We start from the raw sequence: 20,010 nt of genomic DNA on the forward strand, positions 1-20,010 counted from the left end.
TGTTAAATGGCAGTGAAACAGTGCTCGGCGTAAGGCTATTTATTTTCTGGTAATGAGGCAAGAACCTAGATATAGTCTAACCAGTGTTGCATGAATCAAAAGGTTTTCTAGTCTAGTGGATTTAGACACTGTTCCCAGCCTTGAGTATCAGTCATTGTTTCTTCTAATTCTTTTGAGTGGTTCTTTCCCAGGTCTCAGCTAGTATCTTCAGATACTTGTGCTGATTCGTACTCAGCTAATTGTGTGAATAGGGCCCACTTCAGGTCTTTAGAATTCTTTCTCTGTCTGCATAGCTCTGTCCCTTCTAGTATTGTGAATTCTAGCTGCCTTCAGTTTTCCAGATTTTGAGCTTTATCTCTTCCACTCAGGAATTAATCTCTTCCTAGGGAGATTCCTCTTCCCTGTGCCAAAATCTGGACATTTTTCCAGATCATATGTTTGAGCAGTTATAGAGGCACATTGTTGGTTGATTTCCCTTCTCTCAGGAACCACGGTCCTTTATTGCCTGGTGCCCAGAGTTCTGAACTATTCTTTCATATGTTTTGTAATTTTTTGGGTTGTTTTGGGCAGGAGGTAAATTTGGTCCCTGTTACTCCATCTTGATCAGGAATGAAAGTCTACCATGCTTTTTAAATTACCATATTTTAATTCCTGTACTGTATTTTTGTCCATATACACTCTTACATAAAGCATAAATCATGATTATAGATGAGTTAACCACTTCATATTCATTAGGATGGCTATAAAACATAACAGTGTTCACGATGATGTGGAGAAATTAGAATCCTTGCACTTTGCTAGTAGGTATGTAAAATAGTACAGTCGTTGTGGAAAACAGTATGACAGTTCCGCAGAAAGTTAAATAGAGTTACCATATGACCCAGCAATTCTACTCCTAGGTAATTGAATTGAACGCAGGGACTTGAACGAATTCATGTCTGTCAATGTTCATAGCAGCATTTTTCACAGTAGCCAAAGGGTAGGAACAACCCACTATCCATTAGCAGATTAGTGGAAAAACAGAATGGGTCTCTATATACAATGGATTATTATTCAGTCATAAAAAGGAATGAAGTTCTGATACATGCTACAACACCAGAGAATTTGTACATGTTATGCTAAGTGAACTAAACCAGACATAAAAGGACAAAGAGTATGATTCTACATGAGTAGAATCTAGAATCATTCTAGAGTATGATTCTAGGTATTTCACGAGTATGAAATGTCTAGAATAGGCACATTCATAGAGACAAACGTAAAGATTCAAGGTTACAGAGGCTGGGAGGAGGGGGAAATGGAGAGTTACAGAGTTAATGGTTAATGGTTACAGAGTTTCTCTTTGGGGTGATGAAGAACTTTTGAAAATAGTGATGACTGTACAACATTGTGAATGTAATTGATACAACTGAATTGTACAGTTAATTAAATGACAAGTTTTATGTATGACCATAATATTTTAAAATTATTAATGTAATGTACTAAAAACCATTGAATTGTACACTTTAAATGGATGAAATTTATGGTATATGAATTATATCTCAATGAAGCTTTTTTTAAAAAAAAAAAGCAAATGAATATTAAATGCCTTTTTTCCCTTCCCTCATAGGTTTGTTACCTCTCTAAATTGTGAAGGATGCATAGGTTAACCAAAAAATAAATCAGAATTGGAGGACACAGAAATGGAATCTTAGCTCCAGGAATTTTTTTCTTTTTTTTTTTTTGCTGCACTGCACGGCTTGTGGGATCCTTGTTCCCCAGTCAGGGATCGAACCGTGCCCCTTGCAGTGGAAGCATGGAGTCCTAACCACTGAACCGCCAGGGAATTCCAGCTCCAGGAATTTAAAAGATTTTGTAACCCTAGGCAAATTAACTTTTCTTAGCCTCTTTCATCATGTGTAAAATGAGACTAGTAATAGTAAACACACCTCTCACATATTACCTACATAAAAATACATTTTACATTAAAGGTGTGTTTTTATCCTAAAGAACTTGTATTACCTAGACTCACTCACTCACTCACTCACTTATTTATTTATTTATTTATGCATGCATGCATGCATGCATGCATGCATGCGGTACGCGGGCCTCTCACTGTTGTGGCCTCTCCCGTTGTGGAGCACAGGCTCTGGACATGCAGGCTCAGCGGCCATGGCTCACGTGCCTAGCTGCTCCACAGCATGTGGTATCTTCCCAGGCTGGGGCACAAACCCGTGTCCCCTGCATCAGCAGGCGGACTCTCAACCACTGCACCACCAGGGAAGCCCATTTTAATTTATTTTTTGAATTTTATTTTTTTTTTATAAGCAGGTTCTTATTATTTATTTTACACATAGTAATGTATACATGTCAATCCCATTCTCCCAATTCATCACACCACCACCACCCCGCCCCCGCCCCCCTGCGCTTTCCCCCCTTGGTGTCCATACGTTTGGTCTCTACATCTGCGTCTCTATTTCTGCCTTGCAAACCGGTTCATTTGTACCATTTTTATAGATTCCACATACATGCATTAAATATATTTATTTTTCTCTTTCTGACTTACTTCACTCTGTATGACAGTATCTAGGTCCATCCACGTATCTACAAATGACCCAATTTCATTCCTTTTTATGGCTGAGTAATATTCCATTGTATATATGTACCACATCTTCTTTATCCATTTGTCTGTTGATGGGCATTTAGGTTGCTTCCATGTCCTGGCTATTGTAAATAGTGCTGCAGTGAACATTGGTGTGCATGTGTCTTTTTGAATTATGGTTTTCTGTGGGTATATGCCCAGTAGTGGGATTGCTGGGTCATATGGTAAATTCTATTTTTAGTTTTTTAAGGAACCTCCATACTGTTTTCCATAGTGGCAGTATCAGTTTACATTCCCACCAACAGTGCAAGAAGGCTCTCTTTTCTCCACATCCTCTCCAGCATTTGTTGTTTGTAGATTTTTTGATGATGCCCATTCTAACTGGTGTGAGGTGATACCTCATTTTTAAATTTTAGGAATAAATATAAAGTAAGGGAGGTATGGGTTCTTAGATTATACCAATCTGTTATCATTGTATCTTATGAGCCAGGCATATCACAGAAGTATTAATCATATAACTCATGTGGCACCATTCCCCAGCTTCCTCCACTTATCTTTACCTGGTTATACAGTTTGTTTTTGTTTTGTTCTGAACCTATTGGTATATTTGTTTGAATGCTGTTTCAAATTTTCTCAGCCTCCTATTTAACATTTTGCAGATGACTCTACCAAATTAACACCCTGGTGGAGCATGGCAGATACTTGGCTTTCTTCATAGCATTTTGTTATACTTTTAATTGTTCTTTAAATTAGTTAGATTTTCAGGCCTTCCCCCCACCCCCCACTTCTTAACACTATAACAAAGTATTTACCAAAGGAACATTTTGTTAAAATTGTTTTTTTTAAATTACATCTTAATGCTTTTTTTTTTTTGCACGGCACGCAGGCCTCTCACTGTTGTGGCCTCTCCCGTTGCGGAGCACAGGCTCCGGATGTGCAGGCTCAGCGGCCATGGCTCACGGGCCCAGCCGCTCCGCGGCATGTGGGGTCTTCCCGGACCGGGGCACGAACCTGTGTCCCCTACATCGGCAGGCGGACTCTCAACCACTGCACCACAAGGGAAGCCCTTAATGCATTTTTGACCAGGGATGTATTACAGCCACAGCATAGTTAGATTTTCAGGCCTTTCCCCCCCAACTTCTTAACACTATAACAAAGTATTTACCAAAGGAACATTTTGTTTAAATTGTTTTTTTTAAATTATATCTTAATGCATTTTTGACCAGAGATGTATTACAGCCACAGGCGTTAGTTTCTACAAAAGTCCCCTGGTCAGTAATGTGTTAAGTAGTATTTACTGTGAAAATGAAGGTGTTGTCACTGAATCCAGTTCCAAAGCACAAAAACAAAATCTAAACCAGGTAATCCAAGAAAGGGAGCATAATACAAGGAAACAGTTGCAGAAGTACTGGAAGAGTGAAAAATAGAGGAGGATGAGGTAACTCAAGAGTTTAACAACTGCAGTAAACCTAAGACTGTAGAGAAGAAGATAGGATCCAACTACCCAGTGGGGATGGGAACCTCAAAGGAGAGGCTGCCTGGCAAGAATAGGTACTGTGGAGCAATCATAGTCACTGCCAAAGACCCAGTCTAAAAAGAGAGAGGACCACAGAAATTGCCTGTCTACCTTCTTTCTCCTGACCTTGAACTCTAGACAGTGTCTTCCACTGAATGAGCCCATCTGGAACCTGCAGGCACAGAGGCCTGGGATATGTAATTTGCAAGTGTCAGCCCCCTGCGTGCAGAGCATAGCAGGGCAAAGCGTGGTGAGAATGGACTGAAGATAAGCTGATAGGATGGTCGTCTACATTGCTCTAAGAAGTAGTGATGCACACAAACAGCAGCAAATCAAACATAGTGCTGATCACAGTGGGCCTGTATTTTTGTTCACTGACTGATTTAGTTGGGATTCTCCCAGAAGCAGGATAGGAAAGAGGGAAGGAGCCGAGAAAGGGAGCAGTTGCTGGTGAAGAAGGTTCAGGCTCAACCTGATCCAGACAGGGCTCTGGAATGTTTGTTGCACCTCAGGGTTTTCCTCATCTTGAGCCAAGGGTGCTTGGTTTTTGAATTTCACCTTTCCCCCCAACTACCTACTACCTACTCTAAATCCAGTGTTTTTGATATGCTTCTGTTGCTTAACCCAGTTACTTGCTACATTACCTTAATCTGCCTTGCTAATTATAGAGAGGCTTTGCACTTTGCACCAGGGGAAAATGAAAGAATCTTTAATCATATCAGAGCTAAAATAAATATTAAATGCCAGCCAGCTTTTGGGCCTCTGAGGTTTTAAATTCAATGATGTAGATTTTAAGAGGTATTTGACAAGAATCACTTAGAAGAAAAATGTTTTTGCAAATCATGCAATATTCCATTTATCAGTTGAGTAGACAGTGGAAATGATACTTATTCAGTGTAACCTTTGTCTGACTTGTAATTTACAAAGTATTTTCCATACACATAATCTCACTTGATTTTCACAGTATCCTTGGGTACTAAGCTTAAAGGTTTTATCCCCATTTTAAAATTATTTTTTAATTTTTATTTATTTATTTATTATTTATTGCTGTGTTGGGTCTTCGTTGCTGCACATGGGCTTTTTTTTTTTTTTTCTAGTTGTGGTGAGCGGCGGCTACTCTTTGAGGTGGTGCGCGGGCTTCTCATTGCGGTGGTTTCTCTTGTTGCGGAGCACAGGCTCTAGGCGCACAGGCTCAGTAGTTGTGGCTCACAGGCTCTAGAGCTCAGGCTCAGTAGTTGTGGCGCAAGGGCTTAGTTGCTATGTGGCATGTGGGATCTCCCCAGACGGAATCGAACCCCTGTCCCCTGCCTTGGCAGGCAGATTCTTAACCACTGTGCCACCAGGGAAGTCCCCCCATTTTTTTTAGAAGAGAAAAATAGCATGCGAGGTGACTTGCTTAGGGCCCACTAGTTAGGGAGTAGCAAAACAAGGCTTCTTATCCATTGAACACTCACAGAATTTCAGAAACAAAAGGAAGTGTAGCATCACATTTAATTTTATCATTTTGCAAATGAGGAACCAAGAATCCAATGCTAGTAATTTACAGGGCAAGCTCTCAGGAACCCTCATCTCCTGGTGACCAGGCCAGTGTACTTTCTATTAGTCTGTGTCTCACATGGAGACAACCAAACGGAATGTATTAATATTTGTAATATTTAAGTACCATAATTTAAAAAATTCTATTAATACCATAAAAAGTATAAAATAAAATATTTTAAGTTCCTATTAGCATACTTCATGTCTAACCATGGTTTAAAATTAAAGCTCCTAGATTTCAGTACATGTGGAATGAATGCAAACCTTGCCTGTTTTTCTTTTCAGCGCCAGCATTGGATGTTGATTGGCAGAGTAACAACACCTTTGCTTCTTGTAGTACAGATATGTGCATTCATGTCTGTAAGTTAGGACAAGACAGACCTATTAAAACATTCCAGGGACACACGGTGAGAAACCTTTTTTTCCCTCCTTTAAAGTGATTATGATGAATAAGTAATGTTTCAGAGTGGTTTTGAAGTATGCATGTTTAATACCCAAAGAACAACCAAGTCTATGAAATGAAAATGTGAATGTTCACTGTTACTTTTAGAATGAAGTAAATGCTATCAAATGGGACCCAACTGGCAATCTCCTGGCATCCTGTTCTGATGACATGACTTTAAAGGTAATTCAGATAATGGGGAGAAATGGGGTTGAGGAGTTACACAGTGTGGCTGCTCTGGCTGTTTTAAAATTGTTTAGAATGTCTCTCTTATAGTTGGGAATTATGATACTGAGGTTTGTGCTATTATAAATTGTCTTCACTATTAGGGAGTCATATATTGGTACAATTAAAGGTTATTTGCACATGTAAGGATATGACTCATAGGTAGCAAAGATCTTTGTAGGATTCATGGATTTGACTGAAATTCTGAGAATTGTGTTAATTGGATTTTGCTGTGGTGTGAGTATATATCACCCTTTCTGGGAAACTGATATATAGTAGATACATAGCTTAATCGGTGAGTGAGTATAGTTGACATGTCAGTATTCACATCTCAATATGAATTTATGTTTTTCTTGTTGCATAACTAAAAGCAAAAACTAACACCTAGCACCTGCACGTATGACATACCAAAATTAAAGAAGAAAGGCATTTTGAGACAAAGAATAACATAATACTAATCTTCAGAATTAGTGAAGCTTGCACCCTATGCTTCACCATGTTAACTGTATGAAAATAATTTATCTTTGACTTTACAGTGCCAGTGACTGCAGACGTGATGACCCTTATAGATAGGATAATCATGAAGGAAAACTGCTTTTCCTCTTCCCATGAACAGACTAAATGTAACCTTGGTAACCTGGTGGTTTTTTTCCTTAAATACCTGCTGTGTTTTTAGTTAGATAGTTTTTTCAAGCCTGGACTCCTTTGTAAACGTTGCTGGTAAAAATGCTTTTCTTCACGCTCTTGTTTGTGAGATTACTTTGCGTGCACATGCATTATGCTTATAAAATGAAAAACTTCTGGAACAGAGTATGGCACATACGACGAAATGAAAGAAGGCTGATGGCTATAGAGAGCCTACTGTCAGGGACTGAGTTGCAGCTAGAGAGAGAAGTTTAAATTAGAAAGTGTTAGAGAGCTTTTTTTAGTTCTAAGAATAATAAAAGGTCATGGAATTTTAAAGCAGAAGCTAGAAGGATGGATAATGTCTAGTGAAGCCATTTTTGAGAACAAGGAACAGCAGATGAGTGAGAAGATTATGTCCAGCTTGGACAGTGCCTTTGAGTCCTGCAAGTGGAGGTGCCAGGTCGGTCTGATGCTCAGAGAACAATTCTAAGCCTGACATAAAAAATTTGGGAATTCTCAATAGGCGGGTAGTCATTCAAAGCCATGGGCATGGACAAAATTGTGTAGGTAGAAATGTACAGAGTAAAAGAAGAGGAAAGCTTAAAAAAGTCTTAAGAAACTCTAGCATTTAGCAGCTCAAGAGGAATGAGACTCCAAAAGGAAATTGGAATGACCTCAGTGGAAACAGTGTGTAAAGAGAAGAGTACTTCAAGGGAGGTGTTGGATGAGAGTGGTCAGTGTTATCATTGCTATCGAAAGCTCACATGAAATATCAATATGTTTTGGAAACATACCTTTTGGATTTATTTACATGGAGTTATATATACCTAGGTTACAAAAACATGATGTTATTGCTTCATTATCTCATTAGTTTCATAGCAGAAGTGTGAATGAAGCACAGCTAATTTTTGTTTCTTTGCTGGTACTTGGGTTTGGTGTATGTGTGTTTGTATTTGGCAAGGTTTCCCCCCATGTCTTTACGGAATGATTTAGTTAGAAATAATGTTGGTGTAGGTTTCTCTAAATTTTTGCTCAAAAATAATACGAATTATTTTTTAACCTGTATACATAGGCATGTTTTCAACTCTAGAAAGGCGTATTCTCTACTCACCATTTTAACTTTACTGCTTTGTTACTTTTCACGGTTTCTTGTATGTGAATCATTTACAATTTCTGAATTTTATATGGGAAGAATACTTGACATGAGATCTACTCTTAACAGATTTTTAAGTGCACAAAACAAGTGTTATTGTCCATAAGCACAATGCAGTGAGGCAGATCTCTAGAGCTGAGATTTTATGCTTGTTGATTAGCAGCACCCCCGCCTGTGACCCCACCACCTCTGGCAACCACCATTCTTTTTTTTTTCTTTTCCATTATGTTTTTTTTTTCTTTTTTACACCAATAATTTATTTTTTAAACATCTTTATTGGAGTATAATTGCTTTACGATGAATGGTGTGTTAGTTTCTGTCCTTTATGGTTTATTATAGGATACTGAATACAGTTTCCTGTGCTATACTATAGGACCTTGCTGTTTATCCCCACCATTCTTTTCTTTGCTTTTATGAGTTGGACTCTTAGATACATCACGTAAATGGAATCATGCAACATTCGTCCTTAAAATTTATCCATGTTGTCACATATTGCAGGATTTCCCCATATGTTAAGGCTGAATAATACTCCATTGTATATATATGCATTTTCTTCATCCATTGATGGGCACTTAGGATGTTTCCATATCTTGGCTTTTATGAATAATGCTGCAGTGAACAAGGGCATACAGATGCCTCCTCAAGATCCTGACTTCGATTTTTTTTTGATAAATATCCAGAAGTAGAATTGCTGGATCATATATAGTGGTAGTTGTTAAAATTTGGGGGAGCACCTCCATACTATTTTTCATAGTGGCTACACCATTTTGCATTCATTTATCAACAGTTTACAAGGTTTCCAATTTCTCCACAACCTTGACAACATTTTTGAAATTTTTAATAGCCATCCTAACAGTTGTGAAGTGGTATCTCATAGTTTTGATTTTCATTTCCCTGATGATCAGTGACATAGGGCATCTCTTCATACACCACCTATTGGCCATTTGTGTATCTTCTCTGGAGAAATGTCTATTCAAGTCCTTTGTCCATTTCTAAATTGGGTTATTGGGTTTTTTGCTGTTGAGTTGTAGGGTTTCCTTACATATTTTGGAAGTTAACTCCTTATTGGATATATGGTTTGCAGTATTTTCTCTCATTCCTTAGTTTGCCTTTTTACTTTATTGATTGTTTCCTTTGCTATGCAGAAACTTTTTAATTGTATGTAGTACCGCTTGCTTTTTTTTTTTGCTTTGCTTTCGTTGCCTATGCTTTGGTGTCAACATGAATCATATTATATTTATCTGTATGTTGCTTATCTATTTTCTCTTCCTGATAGCAAAATAGTTCCTGATTCTAAATTCTAAGAGGAATTTATAATGTAGATCTTTTATTTTAAAGGACAGCATAAAAACTAATGCCTTAAACATTGTAGGATCATGAACTGAGGAACTTACTGAATGTTGAAGTTTGTACCATCTGAAGCTATCAAAAGTAATCTTAGAACTACAGTTAATTGAATCCTGAAGCCTCACAATGGTGAATATTTAGAAAGGACTTGAAACTAATTTGTCATTTTTAAAAGATAAATATTAAATATTTTCTACATTTTAATTTATTTGTATGTATTCTCTTGATCTCTATAATTATTGTTCTGGTTACACCGCTATATTTTGGATTGGCAAGATAATATTATAAAAGTACCTTTTGTATGGAAAAATAATTACATACCTTTTTCCTTTTTGCTTAGATATGGAGTATGAAACAAGACAACTGTGTCCATGATTTGCAAGCACATAATAAAGAAATTTATACTATCAAGTGGAGTCCAACAGGGCCAGGGACAAATAATCCAAATGCCAACCTCATGTTAGCAAGGTAACATTTCTGTTTTGCTTTTCCTTTATGAGTCTCTTACAAAGAAAACCTCTTATAAATATGACAGAAAATTAGGAAAAATTCTATGAAATGGGAATGTATCCTACAAGGAATGTATTTTTTTAATGGGAACCTTTAGACACAGAGTTTTATTATTATTTCAGATCATAATGGATGTTTGTATCTGGAGGTAGCAAATAATTTACTGATAATATCAAATATTGATTAAAACCCAAGTAATTGAGGCATAATGCAATAAAGTTTTTTCAGCATTTAAAAAAAATAAGTTAAAAACATATTTAATGTAGCATTTCAAAACCGTGGGTCAATATAAAGGAGTTATTTAAAGAGTAAAGGAATACAGTGAATTAGCTCATTTATGTTTTCCAGTTTACAGACTTGGAGATGCCCTTAATGAAGCTGCCATTTCTCCGATTAGCTTTGTTTCCAGAACACTTTCTTCCTAACAGCACAGTCTGCTTCTCATGAAGAATTTGTGGCTAGCTATTAGGAATGGCTGAATATTGTAGATTGGGGGTGGGGCTGAGAGTATTTCATTACTTATAAAATCTTTTTTTTCCTCCCTTGTTAGTGCATCCTTTGATTCTACTGTTAGATTATGGGATGTAGACCGAGGAATTTGCATCCATACTCTGACAAAACACCAAGAGCCTGTGTACAGTGTAGCTTTCAGTCCTGATGGCAGGTATCTGGCGAGTGGTTCTTTTGACAAATGTGTGCACATCTGGAACACACAGGTATGTCCAAGTTATTTAAATAGTCAAGTATTCTTATATAAGAAGCATTTGTCTAAACAAAAGGGTTTTTTTTTAGTTTTGGTTGTCATTCCTTTTGTGTCATTAATTCAGTTCTTCGTTTTTATATGAGCACTTTTTTGGAGGAGTTTACAGCTAAGTAAAGATTGAAACCAGCTGAAGTGAGATTTTCATAATATGGACCAAAATTTAGAGTCTCTTATTTTTTCCAACAGTTTTGCAGACATGAAATGTGAGAGTTTAAGATGCATTTATTTAGATAAATGATACCATTTCTTTATTTTCTAAAAGAATTGTCTTCAGAGAAGGTATATATGAGCAGTTAAAAAAATGTGTTAAAGGACAAGATTTTATGATTGATCACATAATTTATCAGAAATAAACTTAAAACTAAGTACCACCTTTTTAGGGACAATGCTACAGAGATCCTTTCTTAAAAATGGAGAAAACAGTTTTGTTGCTTTCATTACTTTAATCTTTTCAGTGTTTTAGTTTTTACATGCCAAATACTTTTTCTTTAATATCAGACACGTGACTCTCCCTGCCCCACCCCCTGTTCGAAAATCGTATCTTTGCTGCTTGTATTATATGCACAATAAGTTATTGTGGATTGTTTGTTGCTGACCACCATAGTTGGTCAGCCTATTTTGCACAAATCATCATTTTCCCGTATTATTTTTGATTAAGTTATACATTCAAATGGTCTCCAACACCCTCCCCCCATTATAAAAAGGTAAACACTGAGAAGTTTTGCTCCCATTTTTTTCTTGATCCTCTACAGATAACTATTTTTATCAGTTTCTCTTTCATTCTTCTTGAGGTTTTTTGTAAATAAAAGCATTATGATTCTTTCATTTTATACTCCCACTGTTTTATTTTTTCATTTATATTATACTCCCTTAGAATTGGTTTTTATATATGGTGTGAGGTATAGTTCTAATTCTGTCTTTCTTTATGGATCGCCAGTTTTCTTGGCACTATTTATTGTCCCTTCAGTTTCAGAATGTCACTTCTTTCATATACTACGTTCTTGTATGTTTTGTTCATAGATTCTCTTGTATTCCATTGATTGATACATTTGTATGTACCTGCATTGTTAGTTTAATTTTAATGACTGTAACTTTGTTATTCCCCCTCAAGTTTTCTTCTTTTTCCTTCAGTAGAGTTTTATAATTTCTTCATAAAGATCTTCTTTTTTACAAAATGTATTCTGAGATGCCTTATGGATTTTATTGTTACTGTGTATAGCATGTTTTAAAAAATAATATTCCTTTTACTTACTGGTGGTTGCTTATGTTTGGAACATTATGAATTTTGGCATGTTGATGTTGACTCCATCAAACCTGCTGAGCTCTCTCATTACTTCTAATTACTTCCCAGCTTGCAGGATCTTAGTTCCCCGACCAGGGATTGAACCCATGCCCCCTGTAGTGGAAGCACAGAGTCCTAACCACTGGGCCATCAGGGAATTCCCAATCTTTCTGTTTTGATTGAATAGCAGAGGCTTTATAGATAATCTGCCGGTTGTATACATTTTCCATCACTCATTCACTCCATTTTGAGTAAATTAACTTAAAATAAAATTCAGGTATAGAACTGTAGAGTTCTAAGGGAAGATACTGCTAGACTTCTAAGGGCATTTGAGTAACCATACTGTTTTGTTGTATCACTATTGTGTATCAAAATGTCATTTTACTTTTTTTCTTTTAAGTTTGAAAATAGCAAAATGCATCTTGTGAGTTTTCAGTGCAGGAGAAAGTAATTGTCTTTTTGTCAATATGTACATCTATTTTTTTCTTTCATTACTTGGATGATATGTTATCTAAGCATTTGACAGTTAAATTGTTACAGTCTGGTCAGAACACAGGTTTGAGTAGATGCTGAGGATCCTTTGGCTTTTGTTAATGTGATAGCTCTGGCTTGTTGACCATGCTGTTGCGGTTCAATTATAGCCTGATTCAAGCTTAGAAATTGGTAAGTACTGTTGAAAGACAGTGTCGGTTTTTAACCCCAAAGTTGACAATCCTGTAGATTTTACTCTCTATACAACAGCCTATCTTAGATCTCATTGGCACCACTCCATTCTCTTCTAATTAACTGTAGATAATTAAGGCCTCCTGTACTCGTGCTTGTTCATTAATCTCTTAAATTGTGAGAAATTTTAGGTAGGAGGGAAAGAACAGTTGAGACTTCCCATTGTGATCTTCTAGCTTAGTGATTAGCTTAGGGCTGGCTGTCTCAGGAGGTTATGTCTTGGTGCCATGTTGTGTTTAGGTAGTTCTGCTACTTCCAGTTTGAGTTTTTTAGTTCACCATGAAGCTGAGAGATACTTTTCTGGTTTGTCAGGACAGAACACCAGAAGCATATTTTTTCATTATTTTTCATTTCTCACAGCAGAACCTCTGACCTTTGCCCTGTTTAATAACTGGTTTCCTAGGAGAATACATTTTTGTACTAAGTTTCAGTTATTGAATGGCAGCTGAATGATTTTGGTTTCCATTGCCGAAGGAATAAAATAATTGAGTTACATTTATGAGTCGGCTAAACTGATGATGAAATTGGTAGTGTTCCTGGTTGTACTTTGTTTTCTTTTAACTTAAAAACATCTTTCAATAATAATGTACATATGCTCTTTTAGCTTCTTTGATAGTTCTCCTAGCTTAGGGGCACTTCTAGGGTCAAAGAGACCAAAGATACCTTAGCTAAGAAGCCGTGTGTGTGTGTGTGTGTGTGTGTGTGTGTGTGTGTGTGTGATCTGTTGAGAGCAGACTAGTGCTGTCTGTTTAAAAGGATCATCATTTTACGTTTCTGGTATTTCAGAACTTGTTTATTTTGAAGTTGAAGCTAAATCCTACATTGGATTGCTAGAAATAAAGCCATATAATATTTTTACCTCAGTATTTGAACATATATAATAATATATTATTTTTTAAGATTCCACTTCTCATTATTTTAGACAGGTGCTCTAGTTCACAGCTATAGGGGAACAGGTGGAATTTTTGAAGTTTGTTGGAATGCAGCAGGAGACAAGGTTGGAGCCAGTGCATCAGATGGTTCAGTAAGTATATAATGAAGTGTTTCCAAAGGGTGTGTGTGTGTGTGTAAGAAAGAGAGAAAGCATAGTGAATAAATGTGGCTTGTTGTGGTAGTGACTACAAGAGTGTTCTTCTTAAAAAATAAATTTTATGATATGGGTATTGACCTTTTTTACTGAAGGCTCTATACTTTTCATGTTCATTTCATTCAGATAATGTAAACAGAATTTAGGCTATCTTTGCCAGAAGAGTACCTTCATAATCAAGAAATGGACAGTTATTTTTAGTGTAAAACTTCATCACTGAAATTAAGTGTGAGAGAGACTTGAATTTTTAATGCCTATTTTTGCCTTCTCTTCCTTGCAGAAGAGTGTTGGCGGCCCAGGGAAGGGGAAATAGAGGCAGTTGGGTCTGCTTTGAGGAATGTGTGAAACCAAGAGACTTTCAGGATGAGGTTGGCCATGTATTCACAGAAATACTACTTATGGCTTCTAAAGTTCTGAAAGCAAAGGGAAGATGGAAAGGGGATAGCTATCAGCTGTTTACTGAAGCAATAGCTTAATGTAATCTGTAGTATCTTTCATTAAGATCCAAGAGATAGAAAATGGTCTATTTTGAGTATATTTTCTCTACTTTTTAATTAACAGAGAGTAAATCTTCAGCATGTTAGCCATGGTTCTTCCTTTGTAGTATTAACCCATGGTTGTTAACTCCATCTACTTTCAGACAATTTATCTGATTTCTGTTGGTGCCCATTGCTATAATTACTTTTGTTTTACCGGTTTCGTGAACTTGGAACTAAGAAATAGATTCCAAACTGTATAAAAATGTACAATGAAATTCTTTACACACTGGTTGATTATTTTAATTTCTTACAGGTTTGTGTATTAGACCTTCGGAAATAGCGCTACTAGTTGGAAGCCATGGACCGACTATGAATGTGTATATAGCCAAAATGACTGTCCCTGACCCAAGTACTGCTATAGTCCCACTTGAACCATGGCCAGTCCACTACAGCCAAATCTAAGAGAAATATATACATATAGTGTATATAAACAAAATTGCACCCTGAAGATGACAGAATTTTGTCACAGCTTGTGAATTCTGTTCACCAAGTGCTGGAATCTAATCTGCTGTGCCCCTAAAATAGCATTTAGAAGTTTTGGATATGAAAAACAGAAGAGAGAAAAAAATAAGCGTTATAAAAGCAGCCCATACATGTACGAGTTTTTGGATACTAATGACAGCCTTGTTTCTCCCCTTTGAATCAGCAGACACCATGGATTATATTCTTTTTTCCCTTCAGTAGTTTAGCAGTTTGTATGTACAGAGAAAACGGACTTACAAAAACTTGCAGCAGTAGTTTGTTCTTGCTTTTAAACTTTGTTTTTGGTTTAGTTTATGGATGCATGAAGTAAGGGAGTGAATCAGTTTCTTGTTGATATTTTTTTCACCTTTTAAACAAAAAATTCTTAAAAATATTTTACTGCATTCTTTTGAAGAGATAGATGTTTGGTACATTTATGGCTCCCAGAGCATATATTCGATTGGTGCATGTTGTAGAAGGGGGAATTGGAAATTAAATGGAACTATATGACTTTGGTCATGTCAATCTGTAAGACACATCAGTAAAAGGGTATTATGCTCTGTTTTTTTGTTTTTGCTTTTGCTTTGTTTTTTTGTTGTGAGGGGTTTTTTGTTTTGTTTTGTTTTCTCCTTGGTTTTTTTGTTTTGTTTTTTGGTGATGTGGCTTAAATGCAATAGTTTCTTTTTTGGGACATATTTCTGCCAATTAAAGACTAGAAGGGCACAAACATTTTTTTAATACCATAGAGAAGATGCATAAAAAAAAATCTTCTGATGTCTTGTAGCCATAACTAAATTATGGTTAAAATGTGCACTATTGTGAAAAGGAGCAAAGTAGGTTTGAGTTTTTTTTGTTGTTTGTTTATTTGTTTCTTTTGCTTTGTTTTTTAAGAGATTAAAATGTTTCTGGATAAGGATTAGCTTCTCAAAGTGTCCATCATTCTGTGTAGAAGCTTAAATATGTAATGTAACCAAACTCCAGTATTAAAAATCTCTCGTTATTTTTCTTTTTACAAAGCAAGATAACAACATATAACACTGCCATTACATGGCAAAATGTTTGCTACCTTAGTTTAAAAACAATCTTTAAAACAAAAGACTTGCTTCAAGGTGTTTTCACATAGCAGTGATTCAAATTTTTTTAAAAAGGTATAATTGCACTAACCTCCCTGCTGCTCTAATTCTGCATTTGTGGTACTTGTGACTACATTTTTTCAAATAATAGATAGATTTAAGCTGCTATGTTTTGTTTTTTCAGTAATCACTACTATATCATGTCTTTTACTCTGTTTATAATATCACGTATTTTCTTAAAGGTATAGGTATCAGATCAAAAACCTCCTGTGCTCATGCAACTAAAAGCTAAAATATACAGAATCTACAAATGATAGCATGGGGCTGTGTTTATATGTGTGATTAACAGGGTTTGTCATGATTAATGTAATAATCCAGAAGTGTCGGTTTTGAAGAGAATAGTTGTCAAATTTATGTCTCAAAGATTTTAATTAAGGAATATCATTTATTATCAAGCTTGGCAAATTTATAACACTGTCACTAATTATTTTGAAGCTTTTACTGCTAAAATTTTAACCTATGTTTTAAGTTTAAGTAGAAACTGATTTAACCCAAGTAATGCAGCTTTGATTTTCAGCATTTGTTGCTTTGCTATTTTTACAAAACAGCATTGATTGAAGCAAGTCTTGGTTTTACTAAGGTAGGATAGCATTTGCTATTGGTAAAGAGAATAAATACACTTAATTTCACAATACATTGTTATGTGTACCCCAGTTGTTGTTAGTGGGGACTATGATACTGTAATAATATTTTTTAAAATTTACATCCAGAGAGGCAGTCATTCACGATGGTTTTGTGCCAGCTGTTTTTAGGGTTTTCGATCACATTATAGATATTTAGAACTATTACCCTGTGACTTACGTAGGAAACCTAATACGCTGAGTATCTGGCACTTGAAATCCTGCTTTTATTGCTGGAGGTCCACACCTATGGTTGACCTCTGTTGTTGTTTTAAAAAAGTAAATAAAATTTTAAAAATCTGTGCAATAATTTTTAAATGTGCTCCCAGGAATAGACACAAATGTTTTGAGTATGTTTAAGCTGCATTTTCCTTTAGCGATGCATTTGTCAATTGCACTGAATTTAAATCTGAAAGTCAGAGGTGATTATTGATAGTACTTTTTGTGTTTTGATATGGACAGTTTATTCATTTGCATACAGTTATTGACTTTTTTCCCCAGCTGATTAAAAGATAGTCATGAAGTTCTGCAGTATAGCTGCCAAAATAGACAGCTACATGTTTATGGTGTTGTCATCTTCTCTGTTTTTTGGGGGTTTTTTTTTTGTTGTTGTTTGTTTGTTTTTTTATCTTTAGCTATTTTACTTAAGCATAATAGCCACAATAGGACATAAAAAAGATTATAAATACAGAGCTTTATTATCCTGAAGTCTTGGGTCTTTTAAGTATAAACTATCAGAAAGGTATCCATTTTGTAGGCTTGGGTTCTTTGTGAGCATACAGTTATTTCTTTTTGCTGCTGTTCTCACCATCATCATTGCCTGCTGATGTGCCACGATGCTGCTCCAGTAGACATAAATAAGATTGCCTCTAATTTGAGCAGTAACATGATTATAAGAGACCAAGTTTCACAGCCTGTAAAGTTCTACTTTTGAGGTTCTTGCTTATTTTTCCTTCCTTTTTTTTTTCTAAGAACTTATCTGAAGATCTACTGATTCCAGTAGATTTTCTGTGGTATTCATTATATATCATTGTTGTATAGGCTACTGTAAGAAACTTATAAGGAAAAATAGAAAGGAAAACTTGAATGAATAGAATACTCATTGATTAAAATAGAATAAGGAAAGAGCAGCTGTCACTCTTAAACATCGTAAAGGAATATCTTTTTTCTTCTCCATGTAGGAAGTCCCCTAAGTTCTTACATTTGTTCCATTCCCAATTTCCTGTCATTGATCAGGTACCATCATTGACTTTCAAGTGACTTTTAGAAGTGGTTAACTTTTAATTTCCTAATAGGTCTTAGAGTGTATTGAATTCTGTTTTAATTAATTACTCTCTAGGTAAGTATGTTTTAGGATTAAACACCTTTTACAGATACTGAAAGTGCCTCCTTTTGTGGTGTAAAAAACAAATTATGGTGCAAAAAGTAATCATTAGATTGAATTACATGAAGGTTTTTTGCTTTTTGACATATAAAAATGTCAAGAGAAAGGCCAAAGATTTGTACTTTTTCACTTAACTTATAAAGCACTCCTTTTTTCCTTAAACTTATTTCTGTCAAATTAGATTTAATGAGAGAGTACTATTTTTAAGGAGCTATCTGTTTATGTAGAATGATTTTGTTAAGAGTAATGTAAACTATTATTGAGTAGAGGCCTGAAGAGGAGTATGCATTTTTGCTGTTTAAAGGAATCACAAATGACCATTCTTATGTCAGCAAAAATGTTGTTTTACTAGATAAGTAGAAAAAATAAATCTCAAATGCAGTGCTATTTACTCTTTTCAAACAGTTTTCATTTTCTTAAGCACATTGTACATTTCTATAGAACCCGCATTTATTCTCACATGCTAAGGACGGTACTTGCATTTGGTGAATTACTATTGACAGTTTCCACAGAAATCCTATTTCAGTGGACCAACATTGTGGCATGGCAGCAAATGCCAACATTTTGGGGAATAGCAGCAAATCTACAAGAGACCCTGGTTGGTTTTTTGTTTGTTGTTTGTTTGTTTTCTTCTGAATCAGCAGGGACGGAAGGGGAGTTAGGGAAGTTATGAATAACTCCTTCCTGTAATAGCTCTGACGTGTCACATTCAATATCAGTTTTTTTTAAAAAACGTGATTCTAACTAAATGTAGAAGAGAGAGCAAAAAAAAAAAGAGAAAGTGTTCACTTTTTTAATACACTGATTTAGAAATTTGATGTCTTATATCAGTAGTTCTGAAGTATTAATAGCATTCTTTATTTCCGCCTTTACGTTGACAGTGTTGAAGCAGGGTGAATAACTAGGGCATATTTTTTTTCTAGTAAGCTGTTTCATGATGTTTTCTTTGGAGTTTCTGGATAAGTTCAAGAAAACATTCTGCATGTTGTATCTAGTCTAATGTACTTTTCCATCTCATTAAAAACAAAAACAGACAGACTGCATTCTGTAGCTCTGTAATCCCTAAATACAGAAGTAATTTTCTTCTTTCCTGACTTTGACATTGTAGTTATAATGTTCTAATTTTGATTTTTACAAATCCTTTGGGTCTAATTCTGTGAGCCTACTTATAGCACTGGATTAAAATGTCTGCATCATTTCTTTAGTTATCCAGTTAACTTTAAAACTGTTGTACAAGTGTAAACCAGCCCATGACAGTTTTTTGTACATGTTAAAGAACTTTATTGTTCAGTTTTCATGATTATTGTGTAAGGAAGACTGATATAGATGTTCTATGCTGTCCTGGACCATGTTAATTACACTTATGATGTATTTTGGTTCCACATCACAATGATTTGTCCCCGATGACCCTTTTCTCCTTTCTAGGCACATTTTTTGTTGTTGTTGTTGTTGCAGTTTCCCTTTGCATTGTATTGCTTTGACAACTGTAATTTGAATCAGATCTGAAAGAGGTCCAGAATAAAATATATTTTGATATTATGCTGGCTGTGTACATATATAAAACCTTTGATATCTATGTAGTTTGTATAGACTATTTACTAGTCAAGTAAAGGGAGAGGGATGCTATTTCTTGTTTACAATTTCTTGTTTACATTTTATTGCAATTACTCCTCCAGTGTTCTTTTGTAGAATAAACTTTTTTGCTCTGACTTAGCCTTCATAACATATAGCATGTCTATTCTCCCATACTGGTGTTACCAGTTGTAACAACTGCCATCAGAACCCAAACCTCTGTATTTCATAAATATATTGTTTTACAAGATAGACACTTTAAAGTAAGCCCATAGATAAAATTACAAATTTTACTATTTTATTACTTCTCATAGGAGATAAGATTTTTTAAATGAAGGGATTACTTACTATTTTTATTAACGACTAGTAGAGCATTTAATCAGCTAAGGAATAACAATTACTTTTGAATTATTTTAAGAAATCAATGTTGTACTTAGAAGACATTGTTTCACATAAACAGAGACAGATTCATTTGCTTAGAGTCCATTTGAGCACAAAACAATGTGTACAT

The 20,010-nt window shown here is 35.4% G+C and overlaps 1 protein-coding gene across 1 annotated transcript in view; it reads left to right on the plus strand.

Moving 5' to 3' along the window:
* TBL1XR1 (TBL1X/Y related 1) overlaps positions 1–19,466 on the plus strand; it is a 181,159-nt gene extending 161,693 nt beyond the window's left edge. The window contains exons 12-17 of the mRNA XM_082626063.1: positions 5,916–6,037; positions 6,181–6,255; positions 9,765–9,892; positions 10,485–10,650; positions 13,625–13,726; positions 14,582–19,466. Of these exons, the coding sequence (XP_082482189.1) occupies positions 5,916–6,037; positions 6,181–6,255; positions 9,765–9,892; positions 10,485–10,650; positions 13,625–13,726; positions 14,582–14,608 (620 nt within the window). The 3' untranslated portion in view covers positions 14,609–19,466. The remainder of the gene's footprint in view (positions 1–5,915; positions 6,038–6,180; positions 6,256–9,764; positions 9,893–10,484; positions 10,651–13,624; positions 13,727–14,581) is intronic.
* Positions 19,467–20,010: the final 544 nt, after the last annotated feature.

Source organism: Mesoplodon mirus (genome assembly GCF_964341445.2).
Source record: "Mesoplodon mirus genome assembly, chromosome: 6".
In the NCBI taxonomy this organism is placed as follows: domain Eukaryota; kingdom Metazoa; phylum Chordata; class Mammalia; order Artiodactyla; family Ziphiidae; genus Mesoplodon; species Mesoplodon mirus.